Below are 19,198 nucleotides of genomic sequence, written 5' to 3'. Positions count from 1 at the left end.
ATTCATAGTTTATCTTCAGTGTAAACCTAAATATCTGCATTCTTACAGTATGCCTAGGCTCCTGTCTTCTGACACAAGTGGTATCAGTTAGACCAAGATTTTAAGAAGTTAAAGTAATTTTAAAGCATGTGTTGCAACAGAATGTTTTGATCTAGATTGTTAACAGAGAATTGACTTAGTCTAGCATATCTATTTCAGGTGTCCTGATCATCAGACTGTCATCTATCGTCAATTTAATCTACATATATTTTATAAAAATACATTGCTTTTTGTTTATAGCCCAATAAATAGAAGGAAAGATCCTAGGAAATTTAGACCAAAATTACATTACAGTATATTATATAACATGTTAGTAGTTTCTGCTAGGCTATAGAGGCAGATGATAGGTGATTCATCAAGCTTATAGACAGCACTTACAGCCCAGTGCTTTGGCCTGGCATACCAGACTGCATTGAAAATATTTCCCAAATATATTGCCAGGAGGTTAAAGACACTTGAAATAATTCCAATTAGTTTGGTAGAAATTTGGACAGATAATACAGTTCAGAATTTAAGCATTCATAGTTTTTTGTAGACCAGCTGCACTGCATGTGCTACTTTTTTGATAAGTAATTGAAATGACTGAAAGCTAAATTGCGGACAGCACACTTTTAATGACAGATTGTTGTGGGTAGCACTTATTTTACCCATAGTGTTTAGTGAAGTCTAACAGATCTTCCCAGTTAGTGAGAACTGATATATTTGAGACAAAACATAACATATGATGAAGAAAATAATATGCATGGTATTGTAGAAGTTCAAGAATAGCTCAATAACTACTGAAAAAGTTGAAAGGAACAATTTATTTACAGAAGTCTTAAATCATGTGTTAGGACGCTTGGATCATTTGAACAGGTGCTTTTTTATTGTTCAGAATCACTTCCAGAAGTATCCTCCTGGCAAATTATCAGAACATTTTCTGAATCCAGCCATCTTGTATGAGAAGATTAATCACTACTATACCTGGAAAATTAATGGGGTAGTTGCAGATGAAAAATTCAAACTCTTAGTCATGTGGCTTTCAGGGTTATATTTTGACATAAAACCTTTGACAATAACAGTCTTTGCAGTTCCTTGCTCACCAATTAGTAGGACAGCCTAGACAAAGACAGCGTTGAAATAAAATGAAACACAAGAGCTGTGTGTCTTGGCAAAGGCTCAGCAATCCCATTTATCTTTTAAACAGAAAAGAAACTAGAAAAGTTATGTAAAGTGAATTCTTAACAAGAGACATGTAGAAGTAAAACAGTTAATGTCTCATAGATTTTTGCTGGCCTGTTAAAAATATTTGCAGTTAATGGTCATGACAATCAGCACAATCAAACTAACAAGAGAAGGAGTTAATTACTTGAAAAAGGGTTTAATCACCTAGAGACTCAGTATCTGTAAAATTTCAATTGTTTATGTGACACAGTTTTGGTGATGAATAGGGTTGCATAACCTAAAACTACATAAATTGCGTAACTGCCCCATGCTGGCAGAGTTCAATCAACAGAGTCTGATACGAGCCTCCTGACCTATGTGCTTCTCCCTCTCCCATCCGTACATGAAAATACTGGTTCTGTTCTGACCTGATCTTAGCTGTAATTACAGTTATTTCCTCTACAGAAAGAAGGAGTGAGGGGAAGACAAAAAAGTCTGGAAGCAGTGACTATTCAAGACTTCAAGAATATTTGCATGAATGTGGCTTCTGGAAACACCATTTCATATCTAAAAAAAAATTAAGTTCTTCCTTTTCAATAACATATTATTTCACTGCTAATCTAAAACTTCTATCCTGTGTACTGTTGGCACTGCTTTGATATGAAATACAGAAAAAGTACCTTGCCCTGTTTTGCTATGGTTTCAATAAGGAAATCCATTCTCACATTGTCAACATTAGGCACAAGAATTGAGCCATACTCTGGTGTACCACTACTGGGATATACATACTCTTCAACGTGTGTATTCCAGTGCATCCATGTACCTAATAAGAAAGAAATTAAGTTAATGTTTTAGAAATACCAGGCATCATTGCTTCCTTTATTGTCAATTGAGTTGACTCATCTGTCTGTGCTTCTGTCTCATGTACAGCAGTCCCTCTCTGTGTATTCAGACTAAAATTTATAGAATCATACAATCGTAGAATCCCTCAAGTTGTATCTAAGAGGCTTACTCCTCCTTCCTACGTAAATTATGACAAAGACAAGGATTATCGGGTTTTGTTCACTTGACAATTCATCACCACAAAGTCCATGCAGCTTTTTGTAGCAATATATCCACATTCTGACTTCTCACTGGGAACAGTGAAAAAGCTGAACACATACCACCAGTAAAGTATAGCTGTAAAACAAAGCTTGCTAAGGGACACAAAAGAAGGTAAGCTACAAAATACTTCTGAAGTAATTCTCTAAAAAAAACACAGTTTAAAAATACATTTTAAATTTTACCCCATATCACCCTGCTGAGTTACTAACCATCAGATGCCACATAATAATCAAACATAGTATCTTCACTGCCTTCTGGGATACAGGGAAGATCAAGCTTTACTGTTGCATGGTTTCGAAGCCAGTATTCCATTTTGCATCTGTCCTCCAGCTCTAGCAATGCTCCTACACTCCACATGAGAGAGAAGATGTACAGCCTTTCCAAGTACTTTGGAGTCAGTTCCCCACCTTGCTCCTGAAGGATTGAGTTAGGTTTTAATTTTCAGCAGCCTGAAAACTCCATTTGATAATCATTAGTTACATCAGGGTAGAAGTCTTCAGTCATATTTAGAGATGTCTTCAATGATCAGACAGAGTCAATATAAACTGATAACAAATCATCCAAAAATAAAACCAGGAAAACTGCCAATGCATGCTCCATGTGCTTAATGTAAACCAGTACTTAACATCAAGTCCAAATGTGAGATTGTGAGAGAAGTTACATCCCAGCTATTACTTTCTAAAGAAATAGCATATATTCCTTACTAACCTGCATATCCGTTGACATTTCAAGTCATCAAAGAATCCCTCTCAACAAAACTTTTTACTTAAAATTATCTCCAATACATTAAGTATAGGTAAAAACATTCACACTACCTACCTTAGGCAGGATAAGGCCCTGAAGCATATTAATACTCTGCATAATCACAAAGGCTTCCAACATCTCAGTCTTGCAGTGCAGAGACTGAATGCTGAAGTGGTACAAGTCTGGGAATGTTGAAGAATACAGCTGACGTAGAATTTCAGCCTCTTGCAAGGAATATCTTTTCAAAAATCCCTGTTGCAAAGCACATCAAGAGAACAAATTGAGTTCCAAATGCAAGTCTCAGAAAGTTCAAGTATAGTAATTCAAAAGGTTCAGGAAACATGCAGTGTTGATTTCTTGGGGGGGAGAGTGGGAGTATGGGGATTGGGGTAATTAGCAGAAGGTCAAATTTTACCCAAGTATGCATAATTCCTACTAGATGTTAAAGATTAAGAGAACTGAAGAGAAAAAGCTGTGTTCAACAGTACAAAAATCGTTCTTTTCAAATATTTTTTAATTGCAACAGCTGTGAAAGGTATTCAAAAACTCTGCAAAGAAACTACATAATATGTATTGAACACAAATTTGATTTATTCTGCTTGTTATGTCTAATATGGATAGAGGGAAACCCAAAAGATCTGGCAGATGTACAAAACAAGTCAGGCTATCAGGGGGAGGTCTGCTGGTGAGTGTAGCATTTTTATTGTGTATCTCGGTATCTGTAATGGTGGATAAACAAAACCTAAGTAAAACTACCCATTTCTTAAGATCATGGAACAAGATTTATTCTTTGATGCCTTTAATTCAAAGTAATAACACGATTCTTGGAGTTACCTTGAAGTTTTCTCTCATCTGCATGGAAGAATACTTCTCATTTATGTCCCATAAATTTATTTCCTACATAAAAGACAATCACCAGCAAAACCACTTGCAGATTCTTCCCCAAACCTCAAAATAAAATTTGGAACAAACTGAAATAAAATAAATTTGCTTTAAACAGAGGAAGCTTTTCTTTTGTGAGAGTAGTTAAAAATTGAACTGGAGCTCCTGGAGTCTCTAGCTCAAAACTCAACAGGACACAGACCTCTGCAGCCCCCTCTAGGCTGACTTGAGTAAGGTTGTCTTCAACAACATCTCTAGAGGCCCCTTCCAAGCTCAACTGTATTGTGCTTCTATGATTTTTTCTACTACCGTAATAATATTTTAAAATTCTTCTTTTACTTCCCAAAGCTAATAAACTTTGGGACTGATTACAAATAGGTATATATATGAAGAACCTTTCTAGAAATGCATAGGTAGAAGAGAAAGTGATAAAAATTAAAAGGCAGATGTACTTAAAACAGATATCCAAAAATTCACTGATTGTTCAAAAAATATTAGGGGTAAGTAGAAAAGCTGATGAGATGCTTTTGCTTTGGAGAAGGTTGATGAGTAATGGATCAAATACCTCTGATCACTGCAAAATCTGCTTAAGAAGCACATTACACAAGAACAGCAACAGGAAAAGCTTGAGAACTATTTCACTGAACTTGTAAGTTGCATATGTCATAATAGTGCATCCCAGTAGGCAGCTATATTTAGTTATTTGGAAATGGTAAGGATTGAAAATATAAATGTATACAACAACTTCCTGAGTTATCCATATTTTTCTTTAATTATTTTTAAAGTTCTTCTGAAATATCAACAAATACTATGTTTCATTCAGCATCTGAGAATTAACAAGGTTAACATCTACCCTGACCTGCTGGAATATGTAGAATATTGAATTACAAAATAGATTTAAAGGGACGCATGATGACAAGCCGTCAATATATTTTATTTATGAAGTAAGACCAAACAAACAAACAAAAAAAATCCTATTGGATCAAGTTATAAATAACTATAGGCTGAAATTTTAGAGCCAATTTTTTCAAGGGGGAAAGGAAGGGAAGTTGGAAAGGTTACTTCATTGTGAAATTAACATAATTTGGTTTATGTTATCCAAAACTGAAAAAAAAAAAAAAGGTTTTTCTTTATACTGCTGCTATCACCAAAATATACTAAAATCATAAGTTTATGGATTAAGAAAAACTAGTTTCATACAACACTTGAACACAAATAAATTTAGCCTACATCTCACTTTAAAGTGAGAAGGTAAATCATGAGTGATAATGCAAAATATAATGTTTTTTTTTCTGCTGACTTTGCAGCTGAATCTTTAGCGCAATTTAAATATCCAAGAAGTGGTTGTCTGCAAACTAAGCAATGCAAGGAGGCAGAGCTGTGAGAACCTAACATCAGTAGGCCCTATACAGTGTTGTAAGCACAGAAAGGAACAACACAAGTGGAATCTCAGGGGAGCCACTGTCCTAGATGCATAATTTACACTTACACTTTCCCAAGTATCCATATTTGTTTAAAAAAAATTTTAAGAGTAAAACTTGGCAGTAACATACATAAGGCACTTGTGTTGACTGCATGTATTTGCATTGATAAAACTGAAGTTTTACCAGCCAATTTTTTTAGGAAAGTTGTTAAGCACTTTTTTCATAATAAGAATACAAATATTTTGGACTTTGCAAAGGAACTTATCAAATGAATTAGCAATGATTCTCGAGTGTTGCAGAGGCCTGTGACTGAACAGACAGTTCCATGTGATTTAATATCATTCTAAAAAGAAAGAGCTTTAAACACTACTAGAAAAACATCGTATCAGCCCTCTGCAGCAACCCTTAGTTCTTCACAAGCAGCAAACCTCCAACTTCGCAACAAGTAAACAGGACATGGGTGCTTCCAACACAGGCCTGAAGAAAAAAAATCAGAAACCAACTTTTTTTTTTTAACTGCTATTGTCTCTATTGTTTTCTTAAAATGGAAGAACACTGGACTTAAGTGCTGAAAGCTTTGTTGAAATATATTATTGTGGAGCATTAGGTAGATTCTTGGTAACTCTCATACTTCATCTTTACCAAGATTTTTGCTACATGGAAAAAAAATAGTATGCTCAAGTCTCAGAATTTGTCACTCACTGTATTGTTACAAGCATTCTGTCAAGATTAGGATATATTTTTACTGGATCTTGGAAGATGAAAGATGACATAGAAAAAAAAGACTCTATAAATCACTGATATTTCAATATGTTATATGCTGGGGTTTGACTCCAAAACACACCTAAAATATGTTCTGTTTTTCTGAATTATTCATTCCATGCCAGAGAGACAGTAACTACTGCCTGGATCTTCAGATACTTAGCTTCTAGGAGTGTTAACAGACAACCAAGTAACAACATCAATTTAAAAATTATGTGCTTTGATGCTGCATTGACTTTATTTCTGGTTCTAAATCCCAACTGCAATAAATTTTAAGAAATATCAAGAGGATTTATATTTTCTTGAGGTTTCAAATTCCCCAAATCAACTTGCTTACTCTTTTTTCCTCCTTGGTCTGAAGCTGTACTATGGACTCCCAGGTAGTTAGTATTTTAACAACCGACCTTCAATTGCATAAAATACTTTTAATTACAAATTTATCCCAAAGCAAAATAGCCGTGTTTTTAAAAGTGTAATATGTTACCTACGTTCCTTAAAAAATTATTCACTCTTGTATAAACTACCAGAAACATTGCTATTTTAAGTACTGACCTAGAAGTTATACAGAAAAAAAGGTATTTCATAGTAAAAGGTGCAAAAATAGGTCCTAAAGAGACACCAGTGAAGAGCTGAATAAGTAACCAGTAAAACTTTCAATACAGACACAAACACTTAGCTCTTGTACCTCAAGAATAGGACTCCAGCTGAGAACTGATGAACTCATGAACACCATCCCATTTCTTGACACTGTTGCTGGAGAAGCATTATCAATATTATGAGGCTCAAAGACTATTTTGCAATTTGGCACCATAGGTATCCGATCACCGTTTGCTAGTGTTAGAGTTCTGTTGTCATCCAGGACAGAATTAAGGTTCTCAATCCAAATAGCATCAACTGGACCATCAAGAACTATCCAGATGTGGTCACCTATAATCCAACATAACAGATAAAAAGGCCTATGGATGAAGTGCTAGCTTTTTTCAAGGACCAGTTTCTTATGTCTGCAAACAAATTTTTACCTAATTCTGAGTTTAGGCACAAAGCTATGATCTCAGCTTTTAATACAATTACCACTTCCATCACTCAGTTTCAATTGGGTACTTCGTTTTATCCCCTATTGATAATAATTATCCATTCTTCAGTATATAAATTGCCATTAGCATAAGTCACATTTTTAATACTCTGAAAATTTCATGAATCCAGTCAAGACACTAATAAATTAGGTTTATTTCAAGTTACATAAAACAACATAAAGAAGATAACAACTATAGATATATTCAAATTCAAACACCATTTATTTCAAGTGAGTTTTATGAATGTAGAGAAGTTAAATGAACACTTGAAAAATCCCTCTTTCAAATGCTATGCATTCTTCTCATTTTTTCTGCTCCCAAACTTGATCCAGTTTCCTTTCAAGTTTTTCCATCACTTTCCATTTGGTAACAGAAATGTATTTTAAAGCCTGCCTCTGTTTCCTAGGAGGGTCTGGCTCTGTTCTGCTTGCCTCACTTTCGTACTGAGCAACAGATCCTGGCTGGAAAGAGATCCCATCTCTGCTTCTGGCTGCCCACCCCTTAGGGTGCAGACAGTCCCCCTGTGCATTGCTAGACAGCTCTTTAGTTAGAGATGGTCCATCTGCCTTCAGAGTCAGTCCTTATTGTGAAGGCCTAGGTGGCTTGGAGCATTGCTATCATTGAACCAAAGAGATATGAAACAGATTATAAACTTTTTATATGTAGAGGGTTTTTATAGCTACAGTTCAGGCATCTCGAGCATGAGGTGGTCTGGAGTCTGACTCATAAAGAGATATTACAGAACCCTTACAGAGTAAATCTGAGGAAGTCATGTGAATGTGCTAATATATACTTCATCTTGAGGGAAAAGATTTAAAAATCAATAGTTAATGTTATGCTACATTCTCAAGGGTGCTACATTTCTAGATTTGAAACAAGCCTACCAAAACTAAATTGAAAAGTATTTTCTATTTTGAAAGTGTCTGTATTTTTGAAGAGTATGAATTTTAGCATGAAAGTAGTGCAATACGTGTTAGCATTTCATTTTTTCTTTTAAGACATAATGATAAGATCGCATATCAATTTTCAGACAAAAAAGAGAATCCATCTCGCATCAAACTATCAAGGCTACTCTTTTAGTTAATATAGCAGTCTAAGAATATATTTCAGCATAATTTTAGGCAGAATTTGGTTGCCTAAATAGAATTATCTGGTGCCATTTGAGAAGGATTATGCACACTGTATGTGCAAGGCTAGCTGGTATGACAAAACTGATGAGATTTATTTCCTTTTAATAAGGCTACTGGAGGACAGGTAGAAATCCTGACAATACCCAAATTTTTTATAGGATAGCAGTACTGGGGGAACTGACTTTTACCTTCTACTTTTCTTCCATACCAGGGCCTAATATTCAAAAGAGAGAATTCAGTAAATGCAGTGAAATAGTGTTTGTTACACTACACAGTTTGAACACAAAGCATTTGGAATAGAGACTGTAAAAGGGACAAAAGTTCTTCCAGCAATTTCCCAATGCTTCCATGAAAAAAAAAAAAAAAAAAAAAAAAAAAAATTCCTGCTAGTGTGCTTTATAAAGATGTCCTGAAGCTTGGGGCTTTTTCTTGTATTGCTTTGAATGGAAGTCATTTTCATTATACCTGTATTGGGTGTGGCTGAACTGAAGTTCATTTCCCCACAGCAGCTCTCACAGTGCTGTGCTCTGCACTGGTGGCTGGAAAGGTGTTGATAACACACCAATGCTTTGGCTACTTCTGAGCAGCTCTGGCACAGCATCGGTGCTCTCTTAAAACTCCCCACATCAAGGGGCTGCGGGTGAGGAAGATCCTGGGAGGGGACACAACCAGGCCAGCTGACCCAAATTGACCAAAGGGGTATTCCATACCTTATGACATCAACTCAGATATAAAAGCTAAGGAGGAGGCAGGTGCAGCACTTGTTATTTACAGTGTTTGCCTTCTGGAGCAACAGCTATGTGTGCTGAAGCCCTGCTTCCCCGGAAGTGGCTGGACATTGTTTGCTGATCGGAAGTAGAGAACAAACCTTTCTTTTCTCTTTGCTTGTGCTCACACAAACTTTTGCTTTTACTTTAGTAAACAGCCTTGTCTCAATGTGTGAGTTGTTTTCTGTTTATTTTCTCTCCCCTGTTCAGCTGGGAAAAGGAGTGGTAGTGAAACTTGGTGGGCACCTGGAGTCCAGCCAACTTCAACCCAGCACAATACCTTTCTTGGCTCTTAACGTTTTTCTCCAGAGCGCTGAAAATATTCCATCTGTCCAATCATTTGTTGCCACATCAAGGCGTCCAAACATTTGTGGAGCCGTTATAGCTTTAGGATTCATTCTCATTTCACGATGTGGCTGTCCACAATCTATGAAGGCAGATCACAATTAGTTTTGCATTTCTTTTCAGCTATAAGAGAACTTTGACAAATTCAAAGTCATTACACCCAAATGTATGCTTTAATATGCATTCACAATTATAAGAACCTGCGTATATACTTGAAAAACTTCTCTTGCTATACAAAATTCATTAATTGGAGACATCATAAAAAGTAGAATGAAGTTCTGGAACTTTCGAAAGTAAAATTCACATTTCTTGGCTTCATTTGGAACAGAAGAGCAGCAAGATGACATTTATTCAAGGTTTAGTTTAATATTTTGAAGACTTTTAAAAAATAGAGCTTTAAGATCTTTGATTTGGATGCACATTTTTAAAACCCAATGACTAAATACCAGACAGATGATTGATTGGAGGTTTGGGGTTTTTTGCCCTTCTGTGTGCTTGCATACATCTTAGAATAGGTGAAGTATATGATATTGGCATATTCCTGTGAATTCTCTTAGAGAGATAAATTCTATCTAGCCATACCATGATCATATAACCTTTATTTCTATCTCATTAGCAACAGTTTAAAAACTGCTGTGCCAGACATCTTTAGAAAACCCAATATTAAAACTTAACCAGGAGCCAGTAGCAAGATGTTGAAAGAAAGAGCTGAAAAAATTATTTTAAAATATATTAATTGTAATCATATTTCACTAACATGTAATAGAAGCCTGACAAATCATGTAGTTTAACATTTCATGAGGTTGTGTGAGAAGATCAGCTTTGTAAAAAGTATTGAGGTGGCTTTATCTTGGTAGTAGTTCACATCTCAGTACTACATGAAAGGATAGGAAAACACTGCAATGCAACTTTGTTCTTCCTTTTTTTCCTAAAGGGAACATTCATTTCCACTGCAATGTAGAGCTTACAGTGTTTCTTAAGCACAGCACAGTACTGCATGTATGAGAGGCTTGCTGAACTATTTTTTACAGAAATTACCCATTTCTGGAAAATCATATAAGCAGCCTGTGAAATGGGGTAACACAACCTTACCTCAAATGAGATGTTTTTCTCCCCAGGATATGACCTTTTATTTTAATAAGATCAAACAGATATTCTTCAACAAATATTTTTGTTTAGAAATACAGATGACAAAAAAACTACACACAGTCTTCAAGCCTCCAGCCAGGACACAAAATTAACACCCTTGAAGGCTTAATCACTGCCTAAACCAGGAATTTATGGTTATAAAACAAGTTATTTTATATTGCAAAGAGCCTGTCTTGTGCATTGTGTTCAAAAATACCAAACTACTTATGATTAGCAAAAGGTTTCAGCATTACCTCAGCAAAACCCAGGGGATGCTTTAATCACTTGTCTGAGCTGCCTGCCTAGACTGTATTCCTCTTTCTTAATGCTTCCAGAATAAGAACTTCTCATAAAAGTATGATAATATGGAAAAAAGGACATGAAGTATATGGCTTTGAATGTCAGACATTTTTATTTTTAAGCTTTTAAAAGATTCTACTAGAATAATTAGTATCTCAACACAAAACCTCACTCTTCCAGTAATATATTCTCACAGGGAAGCAATTGAAGTTTTCTGAGAAGAAACAATGGGGTTTAAAGTTTACAGTGTAACACTTCAGTAACAGTTTACAATATAAGTACTAGCATACCTGTCATTGCTTTCATTAAGGTGTGGATGCAAGTAGTTTTTCCTGCACCACTAGGTCCTAGTGTCATCAATCCATGCCTTACTCTCTGGGTTTCAAAAAGCTGGATAACTTTCAGTTTCCAAGGAGGATGACAAATAAGGCCAGATTCCTCCACCTAAGAGACAATGACAGAAAACCAAATTACTATTTTTTTAGAGTGCAAAATATATTTTGATGCCCGTAGGTAGATAGATATACCTATATACAGGTATAGATTGATAGATTGATATAGATATACCTTCAACAGATTGTTACACTCTTTGTAAAGGCTTTTTGTATAAAAAAAAAAAAAACAAAACCCTGTTGGAAAAAGAAGATATATTTGGTATTCAAATATGTATTCAGAAAATAAGGTAAACCAGCCTCTATATACATTATAATCTATCTATTAGGTAGATCAATAATACATCTATTTTTTATATATATACACACCAGATATTCTTAAATTTGCCCTACTGAAATGTTACAAACATCTAATGGGAAATTAAATGGAAAAAAATCTCTTTGTAGGTAAATCTTTTCTCAAGTTCATATTCCAATTGTTAAGACTTTAGACAAATATTAAATCCTGGGTCACATGAGGCAAGTTTGTATACACGCATTTTTTCAAACTGGACCCCAGTAACCAGGACTCGAGAAAACCACGGGACTATATAATCCCAATTCTGTGGCCTCCTGAAGAATGAGCTTAATAATAATATGTCAGTGATAAAGATTTATGGAAAAGCTTACTCTTCCACTAAACAGTAAAATATAGTATTGCCAGCTGGATAGACTCCACAACAATAATTTTCTTAGATGTCACATCATGGTAGTTATGCCACAGCACCACGGATCACAAGAAACATCACCTGTTTATCAATGGCTGCTTCAAGTTCAGGATAGCCGGCTTTATCAAGCTGAATATCGGGAAACAGATCTTCAATTAGACTCAGAAATAAGGGTTCATCTTCATCAATCTAGTGAAAATCAGGGGAAACAAAAATCCACACAGATTAAAACCTGTTCTATTTATTTTATCATCTTTAAAAAGAACAATCCCTAGGTTCTGAAGACCTAAAGAAATGCTTGAGAACATAAGGAACCATCTACAGTAATCCTCTAGGTGTTAAACACTAGAAGGACACAGCAGAAAGAGATCATGTGGTGCTTCTATTAGTCAAAATAAACCACTAACATGAAGACTGAATTTCTTATAGTAGATTTTAGCAATAACATTTAGAAAATTGTCTGTTTTATTTGGTGTGAAAAAAAAAAACTAGTTAAGTATCACAGCAACAGAAGAGGTTTGTTAGCTCTTTAGATAGGTGAGATGGTGCTCATTACTATGAATAATAGATTCTTTCAAAAGAGTGACTAAATACTTCAGGACAAAGTTTCTAAAGAAGTTGCTGCATAGGCATCTATTTTGTCACTTATTTCCAGAGGTAGCAGGGAAAATATGGAAGAAAATTCTGAACAATTCAAGGTTCAACCTGGGTAGGAAGCCAAGCAACAGACAACCGCTCGCTCACTCCTTCCTCAGGGGGAGGGGAGTCCACAGGGTACTATGAGAAATTTATCTCTATCCCAGCCAAAATGTTCCACTCAGAGAATGAAACATTTCCAAGCTAGCTTCAGTGTAAAGGTCACATACAATCTTCACGTAGCTCCAAAGTGCAGTTTAAATTATTCATCAGGCCCTCAGAACTTACTAGTTTAGACAGGTTCATATCTCTCAGCACACGCATGACAATGGTAGATTCAGTATCTGTGGGATTTGCTCTTTTTGCTGCTCCCAGTGTACGCAGCACAGATAATATATTCCGCAAGCCAAAATCATAATGCACCTAGAAGATAGGTAAAGAAAATTTTCCCTAATTTAACAGGGATTAAACAACTCTTGTTTACTATTCAAGATATGGGTGGATATGTAGGAGGAGTGACACATGCTTCAATGCCTCCAAACATCCATCAACTATTCTTTGGCTGTATGACTATGGGTGACTTCACTCTCCCAGTCTGCTACCATCTATTAAAATCTAAGGTGTGACAGAAAAAAAATGTAATCATAAGTCATTGAATCAAGACAGGGCTCCCAAGGACTATTGAGAAATACTTTATCAATATTATTTTGAATTCTCTGTGGCCCTTGGACACTGAGAAACATCTATACAAGCACAGGCAGCACAAACCAAATGCCTCTCAATACACTCTGTAAGACCAACAAAGGCCATGTATAAAGCCTTTGTTTGTCTCAGCCATCACCATTCATTAAAGCTAAATCTTAATAATAAGCAGTGTTCTGAATGAAAGCCCATTCTTGCACCGACAACCTGCAGCAGGAGTTAATCTCCCAGGACAGCAGAGGGGTGCATTACTAAACTACAAGTGTCACTTAGCTTACTTAGTGAACGTGAACACGAACCTCTCCATTTTCTTCACATGAATATTTTGTGACTTCATATATAGTTTTCCCCTAAAATAATCAGGTTCCATCATATGAATATAATCACCTGCTTTGACAGTTGCTCTTCACACAGCTTATACAGTGTAAAGAATTTCCTTGCCAACACAACATTATCAATGAAACCACAACTAGCCAATTTAACACGAATTATGATTTGACGATCAGGAACCATCATAGCCACTGAACGGAAATTGATCTTCAAGTTTTCAGGAAGTTCTTGCCGTCCAGCATATCCCGGATTCTGGAGAGGAAAAACAAGTACTGAAGTTGAGTGCACTTTGCACAAACAGAATAATCAGCAAAGGAATATGCCATTTTGGTAGATAAAAATGGTTCATTGGCTTTAAATCACATGTCAAAATGAATTGCCATACAGACTTGCCACCATATCTCTACAGAATTTTAGTCTCTTTTACATCCATGAGATAAGAAAAATGTCCTACCTAAGCATTTCAAATCTGAGTTTGTCTTACAGGTCCTATTTTTACTGGCCACTTCTACCTATATCTCTATGGCAATTTTTTTGTAATTGTAGCAAAAAGTGTACTTTGGGGGCCAGAATTTGGCATGCAGAAGTAATCTGAAACTGAGATAACTTGTATTTATGGTGCTGCCTGCATTTGTTAGTTTCATGCGCTTGATGTTATTGAAACAAGACCCCAAAAACTGTCTTTGCAGCAATGCTCAATGTTCTCAAACTATCAGTGAGTTAGTTCTAAGAACTGACTGACATAAGAGTTAGCAAGTACACTTAATATACCAAGTTAGACTGGATTATTGTACAATCATCACTGGCATATTAGAAACTTACTGAATACTTACCATAGTAAGAAAGATGCCAAATTCTGGGTTCATTTCCACATTGTCTCCATCAGTAAAAATGAACCTTTTTTTATGTTTCTTCTTACATGTTAACACAATGGCTATTTGCTGTGCAGCTACTGATAGCACTGGTAAATCAATACGATTGAATTCATCAAAGCAGCCCCAGGAGCCAGACTGAGCAAGGCCTTCAAAGAAAACAGCAACTAAGCATATGACCATTATGTTTTTAACACCTTTTTGGTACAATTCACAAGACAAAAATTAGGTTAATCTACTTCAGGGGGGGAAAAAAATGTTTATTTTTGAGGGGTGGAAAAGGAAGAAAGAGGAGAATTTTAATTTTTTTCAAGTAAGAATATACAAGTTCTCAAAGTCCTTAAGATTGTCCAGGTGTCAGAGACTGAAATATTATAGTCTATGAGTTAGACATTTTCTTGAAGGACTTTTAAACCGTGTTACAAAAGCTGCAGTGAAGACTACTGCACCCTGGATGGGGCCCTGACTGAGGCCTGACACTGCTCGCTGATGAAGAGAAGACAAAGTAACAGCTCAGGGCTGGGGCCATTCACTGAGCACAGGCTTAACACCTCCAGGATGAGGACCACAGCCCCAGGGCTATCAGCTGCCAGGCTCACACAGACCCTCGCACCAAGGCGTGGAGGGAGGAGAGGCTCTGGGTATGTGGGAAAAGCCTGTGGTCAGAGGTGCCGTGACTGCCCATCCTCCACTGTGCAGAGGAGCCCAGCTGAGGGGTCCTCACCAGGGGGGAGGAAGCTTATCCACAGCAGAAGGGGGTGACATGGCCCATCACAGGCGCCCCCCGCCAAGGGGTCCCCAGACCCTGCACCAGAGCACCAGAGATGACGCAACACACCCTCAGTGTTGCAAGGGACAGGGTGTCCAGCTAGCCCCTGCAAGAGAGGCACATGGACGTTCCCACCTGGCCCGAAGTGTATATTAATGCATGGAATTCTGCACTCTTCGGCGTGTGGCGGCGTGTGGTGTGGCAGCATGTAGCGGCGTGGCCACCGTGGCGGCGGGGGACCCTCACCACCAGCAGACCGGATGGAGGGGAGCAACGAGACGTCGTTGGGACCCTCGGATGGGTGATATGCTTCCACTTAACCCCTGTCACCTCTCCCTGTTCCCCCACCCCCCACGCACACTTCTTTTTCTTTCTCTCTTTCTTTTCTCTTCCCTTCTCTTTCCCTCTTTCACTATTAAATAAAATACATCAATTTTTTGGCATCAACATCTAACCTCATTTGGTTTTAATCTCATTTCTGGGAATATTTAGAACCTTCTAAGTTCTTTCCAGTTCATGCACAGAGACTTAGCTTGCTTTGCTTTTCTGGGTTTAAACCGGATCGTAACACTAGGATACTATGTTCTTTGGTTTCTTTTCCTTTTCTCATATCTTGAATGTTTTCCTGTCCCTCTTTACCTCCCAAGAAAAATTCCTGCAGTAATTCTATGAAAATATGACAGGTTGACAATAACTTACTGCACATATTAAAATGAACAATACAGTTGCGTTCACTGGAAAAGAAGTTGGAGGTCAGTCTCTACCAGAACTGCATATTTCCTCAGATTTTTTAGGGAAAACAAAACAAAATCATAGATACAGTCACTTGCAATAGTACAATGGTCAGGAATCTCCATTTGGTCTCTAATTTAACATCTGCCATGATTGACAGGTTCAATTTCAGATGCCTAAAAAAATGTCATCTACACCTTACTTCAGTGAGTTCTACCAACTGTTTTTAACCTATATAGCACTATCCATGCATTTCCTTCTCATTCATTATCCTTCCATTTCTTATTTCCTGATAGGAACTTCAACATTTGAAGGAGACAAAATACTGACATTCATAACAAGATATTAATTACTTGCAGTTATTAAAAGGCTGAAACCATCTGCCAGTTATGCATCAACCTTGTTTTAAAAAGATGTCCTCTTAGCATTTGAAACTTTCATATAATTCATAAAAGCATATAATCTCAGGATATCCTGATTTATAAAGGACTCACAAGGATCAACAAGTACAAGCCCTGACTCCACAAATGCGTATCTAAAATTAAACCATATATATAAGATAGTTGTCTAAGCACTATATGGACACTAATGGGCTTGAGACACCAATGACTTCCTTAGCAAGTTTGTTCCAGTGCTTGACCACACTCTCAGTGAATAGATTGAATTTCACCCGATGCAGCTTCAAGCCATTCCCCCATGCCCTATTACCAGACACCAGAGACATCAGCACCTCCATCTCCACTCCCCCTCATGAGGAAGTTACTAACAGCTCCCTCCCCTCAGTCTCCCTTTCTCAAAGCAAAACAAACAGTATATTCAGCTGTTCCTCTTAAGTCTTGCCCTCTAGCTCTCACCATCTTTTTTGCTCTCATTTGGATACATTAAAGTATTTTTTTATGCTGTTACATTGTTGACTCCAGAACTGCAAAGAGTACTTGATCTGAGGCTATTCCAAAGCTGAGTATAGTGGAACAATCACTTTCTCTTCCCAGTTAGTTATACTGTGCTTAGTGCAGCCAAGAAAACAGTTGACTGTTTGGCCAGCAGCTTACCTTTGGTCCACATCTTACCTTTGAAGATCCTCCCAAGTCCTCGGAAATCCATCTGGTCTGAACAGTTGAAGACCACTACATATTTTCCAAGGCACCGTCCCATATCTTTCACAGTTTCAGTTTTTCCAGTTCCTGCAGGTCCCACAGGTGCTCCACCCATGTTCATGCCCAGAGCTTGAGCCAAAGTGATGTAACATCTAAAAGGCAGCAATCAATAAGGCTGCAGCAGACAGTTTTCTGTATAGTGCCAGGGGAGCTTACACAGGGTCTGATTTAAGGAGAAAAGGGAAGTGCTGAAATTATATTCCACTAATTAAAATTTAGATCAGTAAGGACAAAACCCCTTCACTCAGTCTCTGATGGAAGGAATATTAAGGTTCGTTTCATCATACATAAAGTGAAAGAACAGATAATCCTCAGTTATCAGCAACCTGAAAGATCAAAAGAAGGGAAGAAAGCAGATACAGAGATGCTGCTTAATCTAGTTTGATTATCTTGGATACTGATCTATTTTATCTGGAGTAGTTTTGAAATATGTTATACTGTGGAGTGCAATAATGAAAGACACCTAACCTTTCCTTTCTCATCCATATTTAAAATTTGATCACACAGTGCATCCCCTTTCATAAATGAAACATCCATGTATAATGGAGCAAAACACCAACTAATAATTATATATAAAGATTAGCCTTAGAAATTTTTTGTATGGAATAGTTAAGGAAAAAAAAAAGCAAAAAAACCCTCAACAATGCAAACAAAAAAAAAGCAAACAAAGCCTTTATTTTGCCAATGATAGGTTATAAAGCATTCTTTGCACTGAGTTAGACAGGTAGATCTCTCTGTTAATAGGACTGCAATTCTTTCAACATCCTTTTAGATCAGAGATCTAAACACTAAACTATTGCAGTTGAATAAAATTGTTTTTTCTGTCTATTCTTCCTTAGCTCTTTCCATTAGCTTGTCTGTCAACACCTACTTTTGTCCTGTATCTCTACATATTTTATCTGTTGGATATATCTGATCCTCAGATATATTGGCTTCAATATGAAAGCCACATACATCATGTATGTGGAGACCAGTGCAAGTATGTGGCAGAAAATAATTTGGAAATTATTCACATTATAGGACACAGAAACAAAAATACTGAAGCATTCCATATGAATTTACTGACTTTGACAAGACTGTGAAAGATAAACTCTGCAGAGATCAATTTTGCATCCAACAGGAATGACTGAATTGTTCTCATAAAAGCCAAGGTTTGCCAGCAAAGAATAAAGGTAAAAAATTAGTCTTTTTCACCTGTCTGTAAGAGGTGTTATGACAAGCCTGTCAGTACAGCCCAAGAATTCGTTCTGGTACGTGAAGCTCACATCAGTGATCTTAATCACCATTTTATCAGAGTCTTCATTAAAATAAAATCTACATTGTTTCAGCCACTCAAAGTCCGTAGGGCTCTTGATATGCATGCAGCACTAAGAAGAGAGGGAAGACGAGGCTGCGGCATTCATGGTTAACATTTACTTTCACTTTTACATTATGGCATCTAAGTAGTAGATGCAAAGGCAGCACTGCAAACATAGTGAAAGGCATAAAATAACAGCTAGTAACAAAAGAATAGTGGAGAACCTATCTGGATTTTTACCACAAAAATTGCTAATGTATTATTGCTCAATCGCATACTTAGGCAGAGGAACTTCTGGCTTTAGATGAGTGTGTCAAAATTCTAAGTACAAATGAACAGTCCCTAACCATTAAGAGTCATTAAGTTCAGTTTACCCTTAAAATTGCCATTCCTTTTAGTCATCTCTACCACTTTAGTTTTACATGAGTAGAAAGTATATAATGTGATATTTGATTTTATAAACTGCTATAATAATTGTATGAAACCACACAGGTATTGGAAAAAAAGATATTTCAAGGCAGTGTCATGGTGCTGATACTATCTAAGAAATTCAACAGAGCTGAGAATAAGTCAAAGTTGCTCTATCAAATATTAAAAGAGGATTTAAAAGATTCTCATTCAGTTTGTATCTAAAAATTACACTTTACATAAAATGATTATAACTAGAACCAAATGATTCTACAATGAAAAGATAAATGCCTGCCTATCAACAATGGGCTAAAACTCAATAGTTCTTTTCTTGAACAGCTTAATTTCAGAATTA

At 36.6% G+C, this 19,198-nt stretch overlaps 1 protein-coding gene across 1 annotated transcript in view; it reads right to left on the bottom strand.

The window, feature by feature from the left end:
* DNAH5 (dynein axonemal heavy chain 5) overlaps positions 1-19,198 on the bottom strand; it is a gene marked incomplete at both ends in the record, with an annotated part of 113,823 nt that overhangs the window by 47,046 nt on the left and 47,579 nt on the right. The window contains 13 exons of the mRNA XM_082303292.1: positions 1,003-1,137; positions 1,863-2,005; positions 2,496-2,700; positions 3,106-3,282; positions 6,784-7,025; positions 9,349-9,495; positions 11,132-11,285; positions 12,022-12,129; positions 12,865-12,999; positions 13,666-13,860; positions 14,442-14,629; positions 17,052-17,230; positions 18,333-18,505. Of these exons, the coding sequence (XP_082159418.1) occupies positions 1,003-1,137; positions 1,863-2,005; positions 2,496-2,700; positions 3,106-3,282; positions 6,784-7,025; positions 9,349-9,495; positions 11,132-11,285; positions 12,022-12,129; positions 12,865-12,999; positions 13,666-13,860; positions 14,442-14,629; positions 17,052-17,230; positions 18,333-18,505 (2,181 nt within the window). The remainder of the gene's footprint in view (positions 1-1,002; positions 1,138-1,862; positions 2,006-2,495; positions 2,701-3,105; positions 3,283-6,783; positions 7,026-9,348; positions 9,496-11,131; positions 11,286-12,021; positions 12,130-12,864; positions 13,000-13,665; positions 13,861-14,441; positions 14,630-17,051; positions 17,231-18,332; positions 18,506-19,198) is intronic.

The sequence above is a fragment of the Coloeus monedula genome, assembly GCF_965178545.1.
Source record: "Coloeus monedula genome assembly, chromosome: 1".
Classification (NCBI taxonomy): Eukaryota; Metazoa; Chordata; class Aves; order Passeriformes; family Corvidae; genus Coloeus; species Coloeus monedula.
Note: the sequence above shows the minus strand (reverse complement) of the source record. Positions and strands in the feature narration are given on the sequence as shown.